We start from the raw sequence: 21463 nt of genomic DNA, 5'->3' as shown, positions 1-21463 counted from the left end.
TTGAACTTTAAACGGAACTATATTTTAGTCTATGCAGAACTCTGCTAATAGATACTTGCAAATTTGTAGGAAATCCTCGGTGTGCTATTTTGACTCGCATTTGCCCGGTTTTTAACTGTAACTCGTAAATAATGTACAGCATCAAGGTATTAAAGTATGCCGATGTTCACGATACTACAACAAACTTAATACGTTAGCGTGCTAATCTTATTAATGCTCTACATGTCTACAACTTTGATCGCTCTGAATATATTCAAGTAACGATTCAAAGTTCTAGAAGTCTCTAATGGACTTTCCATTCAAATCTTAAAGTACACTGGCCGACTGAATAACGCAACAACGCTCAGCCCTAGGGCCTAACCCTTGTCCTGGAAACTGAAATATTGCTTTTTTTTTCCACGAGATAATTCTGCAACGGGAGCAAAGCCCCGGGGCTCAGGTTATTTAGTGAGAAATAGTCTAGTTTAAAAGAAAACAGAAACAAATATAAGAACCACCAAAAGGTATTTCCGAACATTAGGTTTTCTTACGAAAAAACTAATGGTCATTTTAAAGGCCTACACTAATCAGTAAATTAAATAGGAGCGAGCTGTTAAAGTTGCGGCTAAATTTCACCATTCTAAATAATATTATCTGATGATCAACAAACAAGTGTAAAATACGAAAGCCTCCAGGAATCTAACTCCTCCGTCTTTGCAGATGAACGTCCGCGTGACGACGATGGACGCGGAGCTGGAGTTCGCGATCCAGCAGACGACGACCGGCAAGCAGCTGTTCGACCAGGTGGTCAAGACCATCGGCCTGCGAGAGGTCTGGTTCTTCGGCCTCCAGTATACCGACTCCAAGGGAGATCTCACTTGGATCAAGCTGTATAAGAAGGTCAGTTCACTAATGTAAACGTTTATTTTATTTCCAATTGGAAAGCTGGAATAATTTAAGTATCTTAGCGATTCTGGCGTTGCTGCTGGACTTAAAAGTCAAATTCTAGCTATTATGCCTTTTTCAAGATATCGAGCAGTGATATTTTTGTATTTGTTGCATGGAAATACTTATTTATTTATTTATTTTCGGAGAACCAACAACTATAACTTACAGAATAAACTTAATTTATAATAACAATAAAGCCAAATTTAGGATATCACAAGTAGAATACTTCCGCAAATATTGTCTTGCTCAAGAGCTTCAATGCCTAGATGCCTAAGCTTGGGATCCTCAAGAGACCTGGACTGAAGAAATTATTAATTTTAAAGCTCTGTTCGATGTCATAGGCATGCGTGCACTGTCACAACAAGTACAAGTATGATTACTAACTACGCTATATTTTGTAAAATTAACGATACTCGTCGATGTCGTAGTCAGACGGATACAGTAGTGATAATAGCAAAGTCTAAGAACTTACACTTTCTTACATTTTCTTACACTGTGATAATAGTTTACAAAGAAGCGTTTGAGATGTTTTGCCGAGTAGTACACCTTCAAAGGATTTAATCATTTAAGTTACTTTTTTACACCGCTGTAAATAGTTCAACAGTCAGAATAAACGTTACGTCATGGCTAAATTTGAAGGGCAGTCACGTAGTAAGTCGTAAATATATGCGTTATGATTAAAAACTTGTTAAGGGTTATTAAGATGAGAAATAAGAGACTCAACGAGAATAATAAAATAAGCGAAACTTTCACTGTCTAGTCACTAGACTTTAGTGTTTTAATTATGTTGTTTCCTAATAATTATATCATTAACAGTCGTCATTAGTCTCGCCAATAATGTTTCAATTATGTGTAACAATAGGTACGTGTAAATTTACTAATCTAATTTATTTGTGACAAATCGATACTCATTGCGATACAGCGAAATTTTATCACGTTAATGATGAAATTAAAAAAAAACGAAGGTCTTGTTAATCGTATTATCTATTACAATTGTCGAATTTTCATCATCATCTGAGTAATATTGTGGCAATTACACCTAGTCTTATATTATTCAAAAATATAAAAATATTCTTGCGTTGATAGTTTAAATTTTTAACTTCTCAAAATACGAATACTTACGTATAATCTTGTACTGATTTTTATTTCTGTAGATTAGAAATTCAACGTTCAAATCTGCATACTTTTGTGTAGAAAAACAAAAACCAATGAAAATTGTGGTAGCTTCTACGTTTAAAATAGTAATTGAATTACATTAGAATTTTTCACTTCTGCATCGAATCATTAAGAAACGAGCGCGAGATTGACCGTTAAAATTCAGTGTGAGCTTATCAGGTTTCGTCGTGTCCATCAGGACCCAGATAAATCCGGTCTTTGATTATTTGTCAAAACTACGTTAAGTTGTCTGAATAGTTCTAGACCTAAGTCTATATTTTCTATATTCAACCAAACACATAACTTGACATCACGTCATATTGTCACGATAGAAGAGAAGCTGGTTAAACGAAGAATTGAACTAATGTAATTGGTCTAGTTGGCACGTCTCCGCTTCTGATAAATACAAGGATATTGCGGTTGAGTCTTCCGCGTATTAAAAACTAACTGAACAGGAGAGAAAAACTCGCCACACATTACGGCGCGTAGCCGACCGTAATCAGTATATTTTTAGTCGAACCACAACCCGTGAAGTTCAAGTTTGTTTTGCACCAATTTGCTCGTTTATGAGCGTGTGTTCGCATGATTTACGAACCTGCGTACCAATACGTTTACAGCGAATAGTCCACTCTCACTCTGCTGCGCAGCCTGCGCACGATACGACTTTGCCAAACTGTGAAAGTAGGAGCCGAGACGTTGTACCTGTAACATCAGCGCGTGAAAATGTTTCGAAAGTATGACATAAATAAATAAATAAATATCACGGGACAATTCACACCAATTGACCTAGTCCCAAAGTAAGCTTAGCAAAGCTTGTGTTATGGGTACTAAGCAACGGATAAATATAATTATATAGATAGATACATACTTAAATACATAGTAAACACCCAAGACCCGAGAACAAACATTCGTATTTTTCATACAAATATCTGCCCCGACACGGGAATCAAACATATTGAACATATTGAGACATTTTGATTCTAAAATCAGCAATCGGGTGTATTCTGCGTCAGATAGGAAAGTCTTATTCTATACATAAAAGGTATGCGTTCGACAATAAGATCAATCAAAAAGCCTGATAAAATTGACAACCGGATGGCCAAGCGGTTAGAGAACCTGACTACGAAGCTTGAGGTCCCGGGTTCGATTCCCGGCCGGGGCAGATATTTGTATGAATAATACGAATGTTTGTTCTCGGGTCTTGGATGTTAATATGTATTTAAGTATGTAATTATCTATCTATATAAGTGTTTATCCGTTGCCTAGTATCCATAGTACAAGCTTTGCTTAGTTTGGGACTAGGTCAATTGGTGTCAGGTGTCCCATGATATTTATTTATTATTATTAAAATGCGTTCGCAGTAGATAGATGCCTATTATCTCTTGATTTGAAGACGGCCAGATAATTTTGTTCAGACATTGCATACCTCAACTATCCGGTTAAAAGTAGGATGAAAAAAAAATGCTTTATGCGAATCTTGGGTAGGTATTCTTACAACATAATAATGAAGACCCACCTGGTTGATGGAATAATTCGTCATGATAAGCGAGATATAACAAAAATGCTCCTTTGTTTGATGTCGTGCTCGCTTAATTTCCTTAAAATTGCATACAGTTAGCACTCGCAAAACTTTGTTTACTTATGTTCAGTATTAATACAATCTAAAGAACATCCTATGACTATAAGCTTAAGGAACTGATTAAATTATTTTTAATATGCAACTCCATCAAGAATAACTTTATCGGAAGTCTTAATCCCCAATACGATGTTGTTGCATGACGTCATCCTGATTCACAGAACATTCGATTAGTTTAAGCGGTCATACAAAATGCATCACTGACTCAGGCAATTTCCATCGAGGTCGCGAGATGCAGTTTTCCTGTATCGAAAACAATTAACAAGCTTCGATTGATATTCGTTACTGTGAAATGGTTTTCCTGACTTTGACCCAATAACACAATGCCAACATGTCGCTGCTGAATATCATTAAACCTTAATTTAACGTTTTAGCTTCTGGCTTATCAATGAGGACAGCCAGTTTCACGAATACGATTATATCAAGACTCAGGTGCTGATGAATTTCTTTTCGGTTTCAAACCTGTTCTTAATTCACTTGTTTTGGTATGCGACATATCTGTGTTACAAGTTTAAGCTTTTAAATATTCTAAAAGTCATAACATAAAGAGCTTGAAAAAATAATAGGTTACGTGGATGACATTGTTATCAGTTACCACAGCTGTCGAGGAGGAGTACAAGTAACTTTTGGATTGACATTTAAGTTTAGGCTTAAATTAATGTATTGTGTTGTGATGATCGTTCGGTTTAGAGCTCTAAAAATTGTCAGTTACATACAATTTCAGGTTTCTTTTGCTTTGCTTTGCCAATGGAGAGTACTGAAAGAGCAAAAATTTACACAGTAAAAGGTGTGTCACAATCGCGTCGTTTTCCTGTTCTGAGCCACATGTTCCTTTGAATTGGCTAGCGACCGTTATAGCTTGCTTATTTTTGTTTTCAACCAAGTGTTGCTAAGACTCCTATTTAAGTCAACAATCTGTGCCTACTACAAGTCTTAAATTGTTCAGACATCGTTAAATGCAGTGTAACCGGATTTAGGAGTGTTAACTTATCAGACATTAGCCATTTACATGAACAAGATAAGATTCCTCGCACGTAGCTCCATTGAATTGTAAAGCTTTTACTATAAAATGCTTGAGTTATTGCTGAATCGATTTTTCGTTCGTGGATTTAGCCCGACACGTTCTTTGGGTTTTATTTTTAGCTGATACTTGTGTTAATACATAATATAGATACTTATTGTTTTCGAGAAATACGTAATGGTTACAAGGAAACTTCAAATTGAGACTTGGAGTAGAGACTAACTTTTAGTTAATTGTTTCGTCTTGGTAACATTATCATGGCCAGTAACTAACTTACTCATTGTTTACTTTGATAATCTTCGTTGTAAATCTGGAATGTCTGCCTACATCGTATCTCAAGGCCGCTCATGAGCATACTATGCAAATCTTGTTGAAATTATGAGCATGCGAGGTTTTTATTTTCAATTTATCTGTCACATCGTACATCTTGAGAAAGTACACCTGAATTCGGAATACTTACACGCATTTACTTTGTTTTCATTGTTAGATATGAAGAACGTGACACAGGAAAAAGGTTTATGGAAATATTACACATACGCCGCGTTCACACAAGATTAAAAATTCAATGATGTTCACAGATCTCTGATATTTTTGTAATGTGACAAGTTTCGTAATCTCACAACAGTTGACGCGTTGCTATGCGATTACCTACGGTATAACCATAATGCCACTAGCGAAACACTACAACCAAAGAACCAACAAGTAACACATAAACAAGGGACAAAATACTGCATTCACTTCCTCTAAAACCGTCATCAAATAGGTATAATATATGTTTCAATTGCACCATTACCAGCAGCTAATTCCCATGAATTAGCCGTGTAAACGTTCAAAGGGATCACAAATGTAAATTATTTACCAACAGCAACAGCGTCGTCGTCGGTCGTTATGAAACCGTCAACGAGCGTGTTTACATTCGGGCACGTGGATACATTTCCCCCTGTATTGTTTGAAAGCTAAGCCGCTGCATTGTGTACACCATTAACTGATAAAGTGAAGTTTATTTTATCATTTTTGTGTTCAGCTCTGAAATCGTATATTCACTTTAATCATCACCTTCAATGTCTTCTTCTGGCCTTTAAAGAGCTTCAACTGGTTAAATAAGTGATGTTTTAGCATCAGTTCAGTCAACAAGACTTTTATACATATGAAGTAACATAAATAAACGACCATTATTAACAATTGGTTACTAATTGACTGCTACGTCATTAATTATTTATAAAGCTTTCCTGGTTGCAATAACTATTCCTAATAAAATTGATGACATTCCCATTCGTGTGTGTAACGGTGCAAAAACTACTACGAAATGGGATTACGGAGCGATTATATTGATTAACACTATTATAGACTAACGTGTAGGCATGATATCACCTTTCTGACAGTTATTAACTTAGCCATAAATTAACTAGAGGCCGCGCACATTACAATACGTCTTACTAGCATTACTGGCAATAATCATATTGCCGTGCAAAATTCTTATCGGCTTCGAATCGTTACTCGTATTCTCTCTAAGAATTCTAAGTTCATACTCGTAGATACACTTTCCGTCAATGATACATCAAACGCATAACTAAATTAGTTTTACCGTATACTTTTCTTAAGTGAATCTCTCGGCAGTACTCTCACAAAGTGAAATAAGGCTTCAAATAGTCATCATCATCTAAGGGCGCGGTTGTTTTGAGGATTGTGTATCTTATTCGGAACATTCATGGCGAATTTCTTGTGAAATCAGAGCCAATCATTTAAAATAACTCATTGGCATACTAATATCAAACTAGAATCTTGTTACGTTGATCAAAGTATACAGAAATACTAAGCTTTACTAGCAGTTTTACTTGATCAAGCAGGAAAGCGTGGAGCAGGTGACAGGCACGTCTCGCGCTTGTGCAATGCGGCCTCGTGCGGCCTATCATAATTATATGCATGTTATGTTATGATGTATGCCTTCCGACGTTTCCGTTGCTGACGTTTAATTATGTACCATCCATTACTTAGACATTTCTTAGATTTTTGATGGTCATTTGCAGCGGTTAGGATTATTTTATTCAAAATATACTTTAACTAGAACACATTCAAAAACTAGGAAAAGAATGCTGGAGTCTAAAATCGAATCCGGGTCTTCATAAATCCCTTAAGATTGCTATTTTCTGCCTTCATTCGGAATCGTCGTGTTTTCGTGTCGTGCCTGGTTTTAGTATAGGAGGGAGCCATCTCTTTCCGTGGGCATCATAGAAGGTGACAAAGAGACCAGATTTGAGCGTAGCAGCTTTCTTTTGCCAAACACACGCTCTGGACTCCAGCAGTGCAGCAATACAGAATAGACATGTGGTAACAAGTTTATAACCTTTTATAAATAAGGAGGTGTATGATTTTCAGCCTCGTAGCCTAGTTTTTATACACATGAATAACGCAATACCTGTACAATCATTGTATTACACATTTTACAAAAATGCAGTATTAACTATATCTAGTGGCATAAAAGCGTTATCTCACATATTTTTAGCATTAGCTCTAGCTTCTATATTACATCTAACAGTTCTTCAATTTTTACTTAAACTTTACTGTCTTATTTAGTTATGTCTACTCTTATGTTACCAGGAAATAGTAATCATGTATGTAGAAACTATTTAATGTTCAAGGAGAAATTCAGCATAGTAACCAAAGTTATTATTCTCCCCGACTCAGCTTTCGATGCAATCTAAAATCTGAATGTTAGTGAAAGTAAATAGCCTGAAATGTATGATCTGTGTCAATATTCCATTAATGTTGAGTCATAGTGGTTTCCGGTGTGACTGAATTATGACGCTCGTGGCAACTTAACTTGAAAATATGGCTGGTATATTATAAGATTCCTGCACATTAATTAAGTTACTTGGTTATTCTTTATGATTATTGTTAATTAGCTTTCAGGTGTGTTCTGTAAACGAACCTTGCCCGCGAATTCAGCGTTGCGCTCGGCAGAATAACATAACTTGACTCATTTGCTCGTTGGCATTATATGATATAATTTTGACAAGCTTTAATTTTTTATTTTTTAGACGACCAGATGGCCTAGTGGTTAGAGAACCTGACTACGAAGCTTGGGGTCCCGGGTTCAATTCCCGTGTCCGGGCAGATATTTGTATGAAAAATACGAATGTTTGTTCTCGGGTATTGGGTGTTTAATATGTATTTAAGTATGTATCTATCTATATAATTATATTTATCCGTTGCTCAGTACCCATAACACAAGCTTTGCTAAGCTTACTTTGGGACTAGGTTAATTGGTGTGAATTGTCCCTTGATATTTTTTTTTTACTCATTCAAAATCGAGTACTTCGTTATTCGTCATATTGTATCTACTATTTCACTTGGTTACACGACATGTAAAATTTTACACGCTTGTAATAAAAAAACTGGTGACGTAAACCCCATAGTCAATCAAGCTGATGTTTCACCTTCATACTTCATTCACACTTGTTACTTTGATCTCAGCAAGGTGATCTTATCCGACTACAGTAAATTTGAATAAATTATTTTCTAGTTTTCAGTTAAAGTGGCCTGTGACATTGAACCGAATGCTAACCGCAGCCGTTCTGTTTTTTTTTTTAATTATTGATGTTTTGTGGCCATGGAAAAGTCGTAAAACGATTATCAAATTAGTCCTTCTTGCTTATACGCTATTTCATTAGAGGGGAAGACGTGTGTGTGGCTATATCATAAGTTACATCATCACGAAAATTACTCCATGGTTGGTTGTCATTGACTAATTATATAAGTAATGAAAATAATTCTAACATGCGTCTGTTTGATTCTCGTGATATCGGCTTATACTTGCTTTACCCGTAATATAATTTGATTCTCGACCATCCGATATAGCTTAGTCCCATCGTCGCGTCAGATCAAAAACTAGACAGAATTGCAACTGAATCAACACTGTTATTTCTGTTCATTAATATTTACGCGATGGTTCCCACAATCTCTTCTCAATGCATATAATGTCACGGTCAAATGCTTCATTCTCATCGAGTTAATGCGCAGACTTTATAATACAACAAGTCATACATGAGGCGTTTATCCAACGCTCATCTAACACTAAGTATTGGGATTCCACGACTTCCACACCATGCTATCCTTTTTGCATCGTTTAAACCTCAACGAATATGCGATGAGATCAGAACTTCAGATGTAATTTATACAATACCTATAGCAATATGTGATGTGGCTGTGTGTGTAATTGTGTATTCATTCAATTTTAATGTTTTAGCGATATCTCAGAGTGATGTCGTATTAGTCACCGTTTTCATTTGCAACTTATTAACTTATAAAATTAGTTAGTTTATGGGTATGATAGAGAGGGACAAACATATTCTTGACGTGATATACGTGTTAATCGTTTCTTTACTGTATCGAGTATGGTAAAATAGATCAATCCAAATACTTGTCAATGATACACTTTTATTAGATGCGTTACTGCATTATCGTCGGGGCTACATACAATACGTTCCAAATTTCTGGTGAAACCTGACAACGGAAAAAAGTTGTTACTTATATGGTTAGTTATTTCATGTGAAGCTAGTAAAAGTGTGTTGAACAAGGTTTAATCATTGACTTCATTTTCATGAAATAAATGTTTCATCGGTTCCTTTATTGAGTCACATTTGCCTTATGTTGTTATTACCAAGAATAGTTTTTCATCCAAATTCCAAGTAAGGTGGTGTTTATTTTAACAAATTGGTTTGCGATGTGTCTCATTCTCATGTCTGGCCCACATGCCGGTGAGATCACCGCGCCACTTTTTGCTTCACATTCGAAACTATGAATTGTAATGTCGTCTCTTCAAATTTATCATCTCATGCAATATCTTTCAACTCAACCGTCCACTTAGTCGCTCTCGGTGTTGTTAAAATTAAGCTCACGTCGTTTTAAAATTTTACTTCATTCAAAATTGCCTTGTTATTTACTATTTAACTTTTTATCTTTGCAAATGTCGTGGATTGCGTAATTACTGTCGTTCCGTAATTTTGTTGCTATAAGCAGGTCCGAGTGTGTGCCGTAACGCATAACTTTCCAAGTTTCTTCTTGCGGGAGTTGGATAGGCCCGCCACTACCTGTTCACTAGGAAACGCTCTTGCGCTTCCGACTCCGACATTCCTTACTATGTATATCCTGACGTCATACTTTTACAAAAACCGCCCTTGGACAGCATCATGACATCATGAGATTCATGAGTCTTTTCGTTAAGAGTTTGATCTTACACTGTCTAATTCAACAAATGCTGATTGATCCAGCTGCAATATAATTTTGCCCAGCTTGAGTACCTAAATCTGATGCACTTCTGTAACAGTGTGAAAGTAAGAACAAGCTTTGCAATTTTAATTAACTTTACGCAGAAACTACTTTGACGTAGTATACACGTTTACTGCCCTTACGAACGAAGCATTACCATTCTTGCGTATTTCTTTCTAATTGTATTCTACGCGACTTTTTCGCGCAAGCAATAACAATAACAGTTCAACATACTTAACAATAATCAGGATTTCACATAACCTATGTCATAACTCGGCTGCCTGTGAATTTGTTTTTATTTCGCCTGGCTATATCTCCTACAGCCGCGCACGCGATCTTGTTCGCCGGCGGAATGTTCGTTTTTGTCGCGATGATTGCGCCTATCGCCGCACGGCCCCGATACCGCCGGTGACGCCGCGTTGCGTCACGTACAACTTACACGTTATCTTCTAGATTCCATTACTTATCAAGGAGAGTTTAGCCATGCTCGAGAATAATTGACAGCCGCTGACCCAGTTCACCGGCGTCAATCGTCAATGGTTACTGTTGTCCTGCGTGCGTCCGTCATGTTGGCGCGCACTTGCCGGGTTTCGGAGGCGGAGGAAGCGCGGGCAGCGAGCCGCGACGCCGCGCCCGCTGACCCCGTTCCCACGCCGCCAGGTGCCCGCCGAACTCTGCCCGACACCACAATACACTACGTCCTTGACGGACTAGTTCTGACACTGATCTAGTTCATCTAAACGTCGAATCAACGTCAGCCGTTACGACTGGTTCGCTGCCAAGACAACTCGTGACCCTAAACAGTCGTGCATGACGTCAGCCATGCGTCATCCTATAAAACAATAAGACGTAACCCCATAAAGATTTCAATACGACTAACGTCAGTACGGAAGCTCGAGTGGACTTTAAATGAGTTGGTAGAATTGCCGTAATGGTCTAGGAGTGGCGGCAGACGGCGGTGAAAGTGCCGTTGTGGCGGCCTGGAGACGACCTTGCTGACCTCCTTTCGTATCGAACCTTGTCGGATATCCCCCACAAATTCCACGAGTCTCAGACTAGCCCCGGCCAGCGGCCTTGCATTAGGAACCCGTTCTTACTAAATTCCTATCTGTTTCCGATCGTATCGCGCTGGCACGCTTGATTAACTCGGTGATAAATGCTAATAAAAGGAAATAAGGATAAGTACCTGTTTTTTCCCCATGCCTGTATCAAAACCACGATTTTATCGTTATGATTGTTTGCGTTGAAGTTAGAGAAGGGTCGCGCGAAGCAAGACGTCCGCGGATCGGGTAACCGAGTGAGATAGCGCCGGATATCTCTGTCGCGCTCATGAATGCGAATGACTCGATGGTGAAGAGAAATGTCTGAAATGGTTCGCAGGTTTCACCTCCAATGTTTGATGTAATCGAGTACGCGCCGGAATTCGTGCTCATCGAGCATGCGTACGCGTGAAGATTCACTTAATGCTATTTCCGATTGCGATGGGAATCGTGAGACCAAGAGTATTGGTGTGACGTCAGCGACCAAATCGGAGAAATGCAAGCATTATTTTGAACATGCACATGTGAACAGCTGATTGTAAGCGATCGCGGCCGGGAGGTCGTTGACCGTACTTTCGCCGCTCCCACGGCTGACTACTGCGTTGCTCAATCTTAGCGCGAGGCCTCTAAGACTCCGCTAATTATTGTCTCGAAGCCGAGACTAGAGAGTGCACGGGTGATGCCGAGGTGAGCATTTTAGCGCTCTCGCGTTTAGCACCTACTCACTGCCGCGCCAAAGCCACCTGACCAAAAGAGTTCACAACTGTTCTCGAAGATCTCTACAATAACCTGCTTCTACTTCATATCTCGTACTTAAACGTGACAACTTACGTGACAATCTCAGTTAACTGTAGTCTTTGGATAAGCGAAATGACGAGTCATCTCGCAATCATACCAAACACATTGAAATAAATTTGATTAAGTCGTAACATGTGTAATTTCTACATATTTTAACATTAGATTTAACGTACTTAAAGGCAGAGTTATAGTTAGTGACGAACCTGTCTAAAACTACATCCAACAAAATTCGACTTCATTAACGTAGAAATATTTTACAAGCCGGAAACAATGGTTGAGAAGACGGCCCGATACATCTCCACAGGCGTGAAGAAGCTGGTATCTCCTGAAGAAGACGACGAAGAGGCAGCCTATGATAGAGCCGATGACCTGGTAATACCAGAGAAACCTTATTGTCTAACGGGGCGTTCGCAATCCCCACATATTTCTACCCAAATCCTATATTTGACAGAAAGAAATGGTGAATGGGAATGTGTTAGACAATATAGCTCTGGATCTTGGTAGAAAGTAATACAATTGCTAGATGTGAAACGCTAGTTTGAAACTTTGTGTCGTTATGAAGATAATCTTGGAATAATATAGAATGGAGATCCAAAGAAATAGGATAAATTTAAATAATTAGCAGAAATAGGTATAATATCACGTAGGTGTAAATTAAACGTACTAGAGATATAAGTTGTTGTTTAGTTTAGACTGTACCTCTACCTATGCAAGTTAAAAATTGATGATATTTAAAATACTCCTAAGCTACATATCTGTAAAAGTACCTAACTCTTGGCGGAGAGACATTTTAAGATAAGAATTGATAAGGTGTCAGTGAATTGGATGTCATGGAGATTAGTTCCAGGTTCATAATGTCTAAATATCCCCAGCACAATTGTAGATTAATTCTGCCTGTGGCAGGACGTTTTTGGGACATCCGAAATTGCAGATACATTTGGAATGGTTCCAGTTTCGCCTGTTGTTGCCAAAACTCGGAAAATTTCGGCTTGACGTAATGTCTATCTTATCAACGGATCTTCACGCCATTACACTAAGCAATGCGATAACAAATGCGATCTATCTCTGAGAGAATTAGTTCTTTCCTACCAACTGTCTGCACCACTAAACAAATTTAAATTAAATAAATACTGTTATATTTATTTAGATATTTTGATAAGGTCTATTTGCTTTTGTGATTCATGTATGTTACACCATGTGCCGCAAGTAAGAATTTAAAAAACCTTCTCGAGTTTCGGCGCTATAGATAAAATCACACACTAACATAAATGTAGCCTGAAAACACACTCCTATCTAAAAAAGAGAACATGTCTGATTGCTTTTCTGCGTTACGGGATCCTTCGCCAACTTTTAAACAAGCATGGTGTTAATGAGGAAACTTATGTTCCAATCTTAAGGAGTCCCCTAATTTCAACTTCTCTGCAGATACTTTCTTTAATGAAGTAGTTAAATAATAAACAACAATTAAAGTCTAAGTAGTGCACATGGCGTGTCAATTCACGGAGTGCCAGGACCCGGTTAATGGGCTGCCGCGATCATTTAATGAGCAGTTAACGGAGGTTGTTCACCGGGCGTGACATCATCCTTTGTCCGTTGGCTGGCACATGCTTTTGGACAATTAATATAGTGCGCCAAATGTTGCTTCTGGATCTTAGCAATTTCGACTTATCATCCACCATGTTGTAAATATGCTGCTAAATGTCTGGAGACAAACTAGTATTTACATTTGTTTCATTGTGCTTCCATCTCATCTCGAAAATATTTTCTGCTAGCTGTTGGCCTCGACTTTTTCAGCGAGGAAGTCGTTTATCGCACGCCCGCGGAAACTGTCCTACGTCCTTCTCAGTCTCAAGCTATCTCCATACCAAATTTCAACACAATCGTTTGAATACTTAAAACGTGACAGCGCGTAACAAGCAAACATAATCACTTTCGTATTTATAATATTGTAAGGATTAATTTCAGCAATAAGATCCAAATTTTAGAGATATGGTCTCTATTTTCGTTGGCGTGGAGTTCCTAGCAATAAAATTCCAGTGTGAAACAAATAACCATCAGTATCTCAGCATCTAGGAAGTATTGTATAAGCGTACAAGTGCGCAATGTACGAAAAGTGCTGATGGCGTATTCGGATGGTTCATCAGACGTGATGGCACCTGGCTGCCGACAGGTCGCAAAAATGCCTGACGCAATCATTACTCGCCACTTTCACTCGTAACCTTGTCGGATTACATCATAAACAAAACGGCACTGTTAACGATTTATCTTTCAAAAGAAACAATAGATGAGTACTTTATTCATCTTCTATTGCTATTCTCTAATGTATAATTGCTAATGTTTCTATGCTTGATTTCTTAGGAGTTGTCTCAGCTACATTTCACTATAACCTACTTATAAATGTCCGCTCTTTCCCAGAATATCTTTTTTTATTTTTTAAATCATATTTTTTCCTTTACTTGCCCGAATTTCACTTGCCATACCAACGTTTGCCATAAAATATATAGAACCGTGCTGTTTTCAGGATTTTTTTAAATGTAATCATATAGAATGCAGTAGGTTAGGTTAGTTTAATATCAACTCCGAAGAAATTACTATTTTAGAAATAAATTACTTTATGGTAAATGAAAATTCTAGAAAACGATACATTCGGGCATATGAAATTCGGGCAAACGATTGAGAACCATCTAACTCTATTGCTGATGGACAGCTAAATTTTCATAATCTTGCTGATATTTTGGAAATACTTAGTAATATTGTGAAAAGATTGTAACTTGTGGATGAGCGATAACTTCATTTCACTTCGTCTAATTTATACAATAGCTCTGGATACTTTCGTATAATTTCCATATTATTATTAAGTTTTAAGATAATTTTAATAAAAAGAATTGTACAAAAGTGAGCATTCTATGAAAGTGACCGGAGCTTGTATACAGCACGATATTCCTAACTGATATCGTAGGCTTGTCATGGCATGCTGATCATTTTAAGTTGTTAACGTAACGTAAGCTAGATTTACTTTAACTTGTATTAGCGATAAATTAATTTGTGAATGCGACTGGCGCTGAATTGTAATTAATTGTTGCCTTTTTAACGCTGTCACTGGACCATTCCTGGGCACGCAACGAAGTCAGGGTCGCTTCCGTTCTCCAGATGGGTAAGGAGTTGTGTCAGCTTGTGTTGCGGTAGCTGTAGAACTTGTATATTTTCTATATGACTTCTTGTAAGTACTTAATAATACTGCATGCGAGTAAATCATAGGTATTTTAGTTTTTTTTTTTTTGCAATGTTTTTTGTACATGTAAACAGGGAATTGGTGCCAAGTATGGAGCATAGCAAAAATTTAGTGTCCTTGTTTTTTTTATTGCTTTTTATCTGCTTTAGAATGGGTTGGAACTTCTATTAATTTATTATTTTATGAAGTAAGCTGTTTTAGCACTCTGATAAGCTCCTGATGTTATGGAGTAGATTACTTTGTTCGAATAGAAGGAGACGACATCACAGACGTTATAAAGAGTGATGATACAGGCCCTGTGTAAAAAATCTAAGTAGGCTTTAAGTTGAAAAACAACTGTCGCTATAATGTGCCTAGTTTATGCATGCATTTTTTTACCTACAATGGCTGTTAACAACCAGGAAAAAAATTAACCGCAAAAGGTGGTTTATTATCAGAAAACAAGATAGATATATACGGGATAATAGAAAATAAATATTATTATTATTTTCCTTATTGCATTGTTTTTTCCTGAAATACAGGTATTTCCTATATTTGCAAGCCAACAATACAGTATTATCATATTTATCACTAGCTGTCACCTCTTGAATTTTTAGTATAGATTCTGTAGTTTAACAGGCTGCAGTTTGCAGGCTGTAGTTTTGTAGGCTACTACAAACCAAAAATAAAATAATTATGTGATCTGTACCTCATAATTATTTCTGTAAATTTTCTTGCCACCTCACCTCACTGTTCTGGCCGCTCCGTCTCGCTTAACTCCGTTTTTATAATGCTTTTGATGAACTGCTAGTACCATACTGTATATTTTATGGTGTACATGAGTCTACATGATGCGACTAGAACACCACCCGTATTTATTCGGAATACAGACAAACGCTGCCATATTGCTCTAGTAGCATCCTTATCGCTCTCATATCGGGGTTGCACTGACATGTTTTGCTTAGCGACAATATTATTTACCTACCTACCCTCACCTACTGCGCAGACATTGGTACCGTTAGATCTGCTATTACGTAACCCTCGTTGCTGAGTTATCTGTAAATCTATTGGTAGACCTCGCGCCGTCTTCCACATGATTCCTTTTGTCGTCATACCCCGCGAGTCCTCATTTAAGCGGTATATAGGAAGTAAAAATGAGATTGACTAAACTGTGTGTTATCTTATTACAGGTTATGCAGCAGGACGTGAAGAAGGAGAATCCACTGCAGTTCAAGTTCCGCGCCAAATTCTACCCGGAGGATGTCGCGGACGAGCTCATCCAAGAAATCACACTCAAGCTTTTCTACCTTCAAGTAAGATTTGACTTTGCGAAAGTATAAGGTATTTTGAAATCGTGTTTGATGTAAACAGTTAAGTCAGGAAAATATTAACATTTATTCACGAACAAGATGTTATGTGGTAACGGCTTAAGGCTGCGTATCTGGGTCAATCAACTTAGTGTATGTTATTCTGTCGCGTAACTCAGGGGACATCAGTGACTACTAACTTTTAATTTGTTACCCAATAAAATCATACTTTCATTGCTTAGGGATGTACCATGGTAACATGGATTCCTAGTATAAAACCAGTCACAACAACCGCCAGTAAAACTGTTTTACTAGGATTTGGTACCCCATAAAATCATACTTTTATTAAGTAACTTAGGGATGTTACCATGGCAACATCGTGGATTCACTAGTATCCAACCACCCACCAGTAGGGAAACTGTGCTGAGTTAGGCTAGGAAAATAAATCTTGGTGTTTTAATCTATCTCCTTGCTCACCGATTAGCTGTCTCATACATCTGCGGAGAACATAATAAAACCAACTACGAGTACATGATGCCTGCTTCGATGAAGCATCCTAGTGAACAACATTGACCAGAAAAAAATTGGAATTGAAATAAAAAATACAAAAAGATTCCAAAAAAAAACAATCTTAACATTGACCAGTGCGACTATATTACGCCCTTGCACTTTTGTATCTCGATATTCGGAAGAAAAAATGTCATCATCATCATCATCCCAGCCTATATACGTCCCACTGCTGGGCACAGGCCTCCTCTCAGAACAAGAGGGCTTGGGCCATAGTTCCCACGCGGGCCCAGTGTGGATTGGGAACTTCACACACACCATTGAATTGCTTCGCAGGTAGAAAAAATGTATTGCCAAAAAATGGATTTCGGTTTTAAACTTAACGCAAAGTTTTTTTTCGACTTCTCGAGTCTAACTTAAAGCAGCTATAAGAAATCCTTTTCTCCATTCAGGTAAAGAACGCGATCCTGTCAGACGAGATATACTGCCCGCCGGAGACGTCGGTCCTGCTCGCGTCGTACGCGGTGCAAGCGAGACACGGCGACCACAACCCCGGCCTGCACGGGCCCAGCTTCCTCGCCAACGACCGTCTGTTGCCACAACGTGTCACCGACCAGCACAAGGTGAGGGGTTGGGGACAGTTGTGACTGATGGGGCTTAAAGAATGCTCCTTGTTTTTGAATAAAAGAAATCTTACCTGGGCTCGACTCTGAAATAAAGGACGCTGTTAGAGGTTAACGAAATCTTTTCGTGATCTCGGATGACTACATTTGGTAGTACTTAGGTATGTTTGATATGGACATTCAATGAGGGCTATCGCGTATGAATTCGCCGCTAAAGGCGCTAGTATAGCAAGAGGTCTCCAAAATGTCAAATGTCACTATTTTTGGGTGAGCTACGCGGGTTGATTTATAATTAGAATAATTTTGTGAATATTTTGCAATACCTGAAATTAATTATGGCAAATATGCGTTACGGGGCAATGAATGTCTGTGTTTTGAGACAGTTTTATCTTTCGGAAACCTTTGTCCTCCCTTTTTTCTGAACAAAACGGGACTACGCAACACTGTGGCATGCTCGATATTTTTATGGTAGGGTTTTAAGGTACATATTTAATGTAAATTTTGTTTTCACGCTCGTAATAACAAACTAACCACTATACTTCAGGCAGAACCTTTGTCTACAGTGGCGCCAACTGGTGAGCGCGAAAACGGTAGCCCTCATTGAGTTTAATATTGGTTAGCTATCTTGTTGGAAAATGTTAATGAAACACTATGAAAATGGGACAACCAGCCCAGCACTCTCACTAAACTAAACTGAAACTTAGGAAAGGCAGCATTACAAAACAATTGTATGATAATATATTTGTCTCCGGCACTTACTTTAACGTATTTGTGTTTGGTTTCATATCTAAATGGTTGTCTGGAAATCTCTTCCCTGCGTTTTGTTTTTTTGTAAACTTATTGTACCGATTTGTGGTGTTCATAGATCAGTTAATATTGCAGGGAGAGGAACAGCAATGTTTTTGCCGGAGAAATTTTTCAACTAGGGCTAAATACGTCCTGTTCTGTTGATACATTTAATTTGTATAACGATGATACATTCCGAGAGCCTCCTGTACATGAGCTGAACATTCCCCAGATGTCCCGCGACGAGTGGGAGCAGAGCATAACCAACTGGTGGCAGGAGCACCGCGGGATGCTCCGCGAAGACGCCATGATGGAATACCTGAAGATAGCCCAGGACCTCGAGATGTATGGCGTCAACTACTTCGAGATACGCAACAAGAAGACCACCGAGCTCTGGCTGGGCGTTGACGCGCTCGGGCTGAATATCTACGAAAAGGATGACAAGTGAGTTTGGTTTTGCGTTAACTGGCTGTTGCAGGTGGATTCGCTCGCGTGAATGATAAACATTTCAAAGAAGCAAGCAAGTATATATGTAATATTTAAGTGGAATCTCACTATACTGTCAGAGCGCGACGCCAAGAAACTGTTTCACACAGGACTTATCACGCTACAACACACGAGTAATATTTACCTTTGATGGGGTGACAAATAAAAATGACCCAGTGCGGATAGTTCGAAGGACTCGCGCTGCTAGGCAGACTTGACTCCCCACACTTCAGTTTACTCGTGACCACGGCCACTGTATTGTAGTCGAAACGATGAGGTAAATGTTACTCGTGTGTTTTAGCGTGATAATTCCTGTTTGTTGTATTTTGACTAGTGATAATCACGAGAGTTTATAAAACGTAAATATATTGTTTAAGTATGTAAAAATAAAAATAAAATAAAAAATGCAGTCGACCACAGTTATTGTGTTATAAAAAAAATGTTGTGTTAAATTCCAGACTGACCCCAAAGATCGGGTTCCCGTGGTCCGAGATCCGCAACATCTCGTTCAACGACCGCAAGTTCATAATAAAGCCGATCGACAAGAAGGCGCCGGACTTTGTGTTCTTCGCGCCGCGCGTGCGCGTCAACAAGCGCATCCTCGCGCTCTGCATGGGCAACCACGAGCTGTACATGCGCCGCCGCAAGCCCGACACCATCGACGTGCAGCAGATGAAGGCGCAGGCGCGGGAGGAGAAGCTCGCTAAGCAGGCGCAGAGGTGCGGAGGACATTACTATTTGATACTAGCGGTTACCCGCGGCTTCGCACACGTAAATAATTAGATGCAGCAGTCGAATTCCCTAAAATTACATCGTGGTTTTCATGGACGTTAAATTAAAACACCCATGCCAAACTTCATGACTCTAAACCCAGCGGTTGTTATTTCGTGATTATATCACTTCACTATCCCGTGGGAATATCGGGATAAAAAGTAGCCTATGTGTTATTCCAGATATCCAGCTATCTACATACCAAATTTCATGACTCTAAGCCCAGCGGTTGTTATTTCGAGGTTTTATCCCTCCGTGGGAATATCGGGATAAAAAGTATCCTATGCTTTAATCCAGGTTATAAACTAACTTTTTACCAAATTTCATTCAAATCCGTTCTGCCGTTTCAGCGTGAAGAAGTAACAAACATACTCACTCACTCACTCACTCACAAACTTTCACATTTATAATATTAGTAGGATTTTGTAAAGAAAAAATTATTTCGAAAAACAAGTTCCATTTCTGTCATCTAGGGAGAAGCTGCAACTGGAGATCGCGGCCCGCGAGCGCGCTGAAAAGAAACAGCAAGAGTACGAGGACCGTCTCAAACACATGCAGGAGGAGATGGAGCGCTCGCAGGTAACTACAGGCGCCACGCGCCACGCGCCAGGCACGACACAGTATTCGCCGAGAGTTGATACTATGATCACGTCTCGAAACAACGACTGTCGCAAACTGTATGACGGGCGTCGTTTATCACCGCGCGCACTGAGTTAAATAATGCAATACTTACTGATCTCCTTAACAAAGATATTTATTAAAGAGTAAAGGGCAGAGTAGGGAGCCTTGGGGAACGCCACTCGGAATGGGTAGCCACCAAGACATATAGTCTTTGATGACAACAGCTTGTGACCTGTTATTAATATAAGATGAGAATCGTCTGAACAAGTCTCCATGAACACCAATTCTACGCAATTTTGAAATAAGTATACCGTGATCGATCCTGTCAAACGCCTTACTGTAGTCCAATCCGGTTGGTCATAGCATTCAAAGAAATCTTTACGAATCGAAATATACCGGTAGTTATAAAAAACGTAAACTATACAAAAACATAATCATTAATAAGAAAGACTTAGGATTAAACTAGTCTATTTTTGACATCGTCTTTGATCTTTGCAAAATCGTTGAAACCATACAATGATTTTTTCAGTCAAAAATTACAGGTTATTTTCGGTAGTTCGCTCCTTCGCAACGTTATACAATCCACAGTAAAGTTAATAATCGTTTTTTGTGTCCAGGCGAACCTGGTGGAGGCTCAAGACATGATCCGAAGGCTGGAGGAGCAGCTGCGCCAGCTGCAAGCCGCCAAGGAGGAGCTGGAGCAGCGCCAGAATGAACTGCAGGCCATGATGACACGCCTCGAGGAGACCAAGGTACGAGAGTGATCACTGCCCGTACTGCTCGTTGATCTGCTGTCAATTTAGTAATTTTAATGCTCGATGCGAAACATTCTTATTTGTAATTGCACTCCTCCCACTTACAGTGAAATTGTGGAATCAACATCCAGTCAGCAGTGTTTCTGTACAGCTATGACATCGGAGCTTTTAAGAAAAGGGATTATACTTTATTTAAAGTCAACGGACTATTGACTCTCCTCGAATTGGTATCCATGGGTATTTCCCATCATCAATAAAAAAAAACTCATCAATGATTTCTTTCTCCAGAACATGGAAGCGGCCGAGCGCGCCAAACTGGAAGAAGAGATCCGCACCAAGCAAGAGGAAGTGTCGCGCATCCAACAGGAGGTGGAAGAGAAGGACTCCGAGACGCGGCGTCTACAGGAAGAGGTCGAAGAGGCGCGGCGGCAACAGGTCACTACTTATTACAACAATGCAACACATAACATGTTTAGGAATCAAATATCACCTTGTGACTCTTCTGGTGTTGCAGGTGTCCACGGGCGACGGTAATCGCTTGCCATCAGGCG

General features: G+C 38.9%; 1 protein-coding gene across 3 annotated transcripts in view; it reads left to right on the top strand.

Annotated features, from left to right (window-relative positions):
• Positions 1 to 21463, top strand: part of Moe (moesin) — a 45240-nt gene that overhangs the window by 19580 nt on the left and 4197 nt on the right. For all 3 annotated transcript variants that reach the window (XM_074086511.1, XM_074086508.1, XM_074086509.1), the window contains 8 exons: positions 700 to 879; positions 16247 to 16369; positions 17323 to 17493; positions 18512 to 18723; positions 19224 to 19484; positions 20010 to 20115; positions 20775 to 20909; positions 21201 to 21347. In XM_074086511.1, the coding sequence (XP_073942612.1) occupies positions 700 to 879; positions 16247 to 16369; positions 17323 to 17493; positions 18512 to 18723; positions 19224 to 19484; positions 20010 to 20115; positions 20775 to 20909; positions 21201 to 21347 (1335 nt within the window). The remainder of the gene's footprint in view (positions 1 to 699; positions 880 to 16246; positions 16370 to 17322; positions 17494 to 18511; positions 18724 to 19223; positions 19485 to 20009; positions 20116 to 20774; positions 20910 to 21200; positions 21348 to 21463) is intronic.

The sequence above is a fragment of the Choristoneura fumiferana genome, chromosome 4 (assembly GCF_025370935.1).
Source record: "Choristoneura fumiferana chromosome 4, NRCan_CFum_1, whole genome shotgun sequence".
In the NCBI taxonomy this organism is placed as follows: domain Eukaryota; kingdom Metazoa; phylum Arthropoda; class Insecta; order Lepidoptera; family Tortricidae; genus Choristoneura; species Choristoneura fumiferana.
This window is presented reverse-complemented; position numbering and strand designations above follow the sequence as displayed.